The sequence below is a fragment of the Nansenia antarctica genome (assembly GCF_963989245.1).
Source record: "Nansenia antarctica genome assembly, chromosome: 4".
NCBI lineage: Eukaryota > Metazoa > Chordata > Actinopteri > Argentiniformes > Microstomatidae > Nansenia > Nansenia antarctica.
This window is the reverse complement of record NC_137689.1, coordinates 75,880,690-75,883,189: the sequence shown is the minus strand read 5'-3', so window position 1 is coordinate 75,883,189 and position 2,500 is coordinate 75,880,690. Positions and strand designations below refer to the sequence as shown.

The window sequence follows — 2,500 nt, the reverse complement described above, 5'->3', positions numbered from 1 at the left end:
GCAATAGAAGTTCTAGGGACACAGTAGAGGGGAAAGCGGGTGTCTTTAGGAGACGTAGTGGTGAGGGTCGGAAGATGTCTCAGGAGGAGCAGTTAAGATGTAACCTCTCTCTCTCTGTCTCGCTCTCTCTCTCTCTGTGTCTCTCTCTCCATCTCTCTTTCTCCAATGTCCAATGTACTAAAGTCACCCTGTTCTCTCCCCCTCTCTCTCCCCCCCCCCCTCCCTCCCTCTCTCAGGGGGGACAAGGTGGTCCTGTTCAGCCAGTTCACCAGGATGCTGGACATTCTGGAGGTGTTCATGAGGCACCACGGCCATCGCTACGTCCGCCTGGACGGCTCCACCCTCATCCCAGACAGGTGGGCCTCCTCTGACCCCTGACCCCTGACCCCTGACCCTGGTCTGTTAACACTAGAACAGCCGTGCCTATTGCACCTACTATAAGAGCCGCCTCGGGGCTCAAATGACCATAGTCTTTACAATGGGAAGCTGCTACTTACACACAACGACCACTAGTTGTCCGCTTGTAAATTAGCCTGCCTCCTACACAGAGAAACTAGCAAAATAGCTTTATACTAGCTTATCCTGATGTGATTTAGAAAATGTAAGGATACTCGGTGGTAGAACGCACATATCTTGTTATTTTTTCTGTGAAGTGAAGTGAAGTCAGTGAAGACAGACAGGAAAGTAAGGAGAAGAAGGGAGAGAGGACATGTCAGCAGGGCAGGGGCCGGATTCGAACCCATGCCAACATGGGCATATGTGTGCACTGTAGACCACGGTGCTAGACCACTGGACCACCCCAGACCACAGAATGCACATATCTAGAAAAGTCATGAAAGGAGGGTCCTGAAATGTGATCGAGTGCAAAGATATAACATTTTTCTTTACTCACAGGGGTCAAATGATCTAGTGGCTGTTCTAGTGTTAGAACAGGCCAGTGCTGCTCTGCTCTGACCCGCGCAGGGCGTGGTGGGTCAGTCTGACCTGTGCAGGGCGTGTGGGTCAGTCTGACCCGTGCAGGGCGTGTGGGTCAGTCTGACCCGTGCAGGGCGTGTGGGTCAGTCTGACCCGCGCAGGGCGGGTGGGTCAGTCTGACCCGTGCAGGGCGTGTGGGTCAGTCTGACCCGTGCAGGGTGTGTGGGTCAGTCTGACCCGTGCAGGGCGTGTGGGTCAGTCCCCAGACCGAGACTCTCATCTCAGCTTTATTCCCTGTTTCTCTCCCCTGCGTGTCTGTGTCTATTGAGCTGTTAACTCTGTGTGTATTGAGCTGTTAACTCTGTGTGTATTGAGCTGTTAACTCCAGACCCTAACAGGTTCTGACAGGTCCTTGTCTCTTATGAACGGACTCCAGCAGCTCGCACTGAAAACTGTCACAGGCAGGCTGTTCTCAAAGACTCACTCAGCGTTCTCGTGTTCTCCTGTTAACGCACAAACGCTTCTGCATCAGTCTGATGTATGAACAGGAGTACACAAATGTGACGACAGCGTTTATTAATCCTGACAAGACACGAAACGGCATCGATCACCTTACCTTAATAATAATAATAATAATAATAATATCTTGTTTTATATAGCGTCTTTCACAAACCCAAGGACGCTTTAGAGAATTTACAGAAAGGAAGTCAGACAGACCAAAACAGAAAAACACAGAGACAGCGACAAAACTAAACTCGGGGCCAAAGGCCTTGGTGAACAGATGGGTTTGGAGGGCTGATCTGAGGGGGGTTGAGAGGGATCTGTAGGTGAGATGGAGGGTTTTGTACGTGATGCGGGACTCTAAGGCCGCCCCTAGGCTCTGGAACAGCCTCCCCCTCCACGTCAGATCTGCCCAGAGCGTCGAGGCTTTTAAAAACTTAGCTAAGACGTACCTTTTCTCCCTGACCTTTGACCTGAGGTGAGCCTGCCTCCCGACAAACTGCACTTGTTTTATTTCTGCACCTGTTTGTATTCTGTATTGTTTTTAGTTTTAGTGTATTTTTATTTGTTGTTTTCTTTTACTAGTGTTCTATCTGTTAAGCACTTTGGGCGGCTGTTTTGTCGTTGTAAATGTGCTATATATATATAATATATATAATATAAAACTAAACTTATAAAATAAACATTACTTAATTTCCTGGAAGCCAGGGGAGGTGGATGAGGGTGGGGGGGGTCAGCGGAGGTGGATGAGGGTGGGGGGGGCCAGGGGAGGTGGATGAGGGTGGGGGGGGGCCAGGGGAGGTGGATGAGGGGTGGGGGGGGTCAGCGGAGGTGGATGAGGGTGGGGGGGGGTCAGGGGAGGTGGATGAGGGTGGGGGGGTCAGGGAGGTGGATGAGGGTGGGGGGGGTCAGGGGAGGTGGATGAGGGGTTGGGGGGGGGGGGTCAGCGGAGGTGGATGAGGGTGGGGGGGGGCCAGGGGAGGCGGATGAGGGTGGGGGGGGTCAGGGGGAGGTGGATGAGGGTGGGGGGGGGCCAGGGGAGGCGGATGAGGGTGGGGGGGGTCAGGGGAGGTGGATGAGGGTG

The 2,500-nt window shown here is 52.8% G+C and overlaps 1 protein-coding gene across 1 annotated transcript in view; it reads left to right on the top strand.

Annotated features, from left to right (window-relative positions):
- The window catches only part of smarcad1b (SNF2 related chromatin remodeling ATPase with DExD box 1b), a 34,742-nt gene that overhangs the window by 31,079 nt on the left and 1,163 nt on the right, over positions 1-2,500 (top strand). Inside the window, exon 22 of the mRNA XM_080529733.1 lies at positions 238-356. Coding sequence (XP_080385859.1) covers positions 238-356 — 119 coding nt within the window. The remainder of the gene's footprint in view (positions 1-237; positions 357-2,500) is intronic.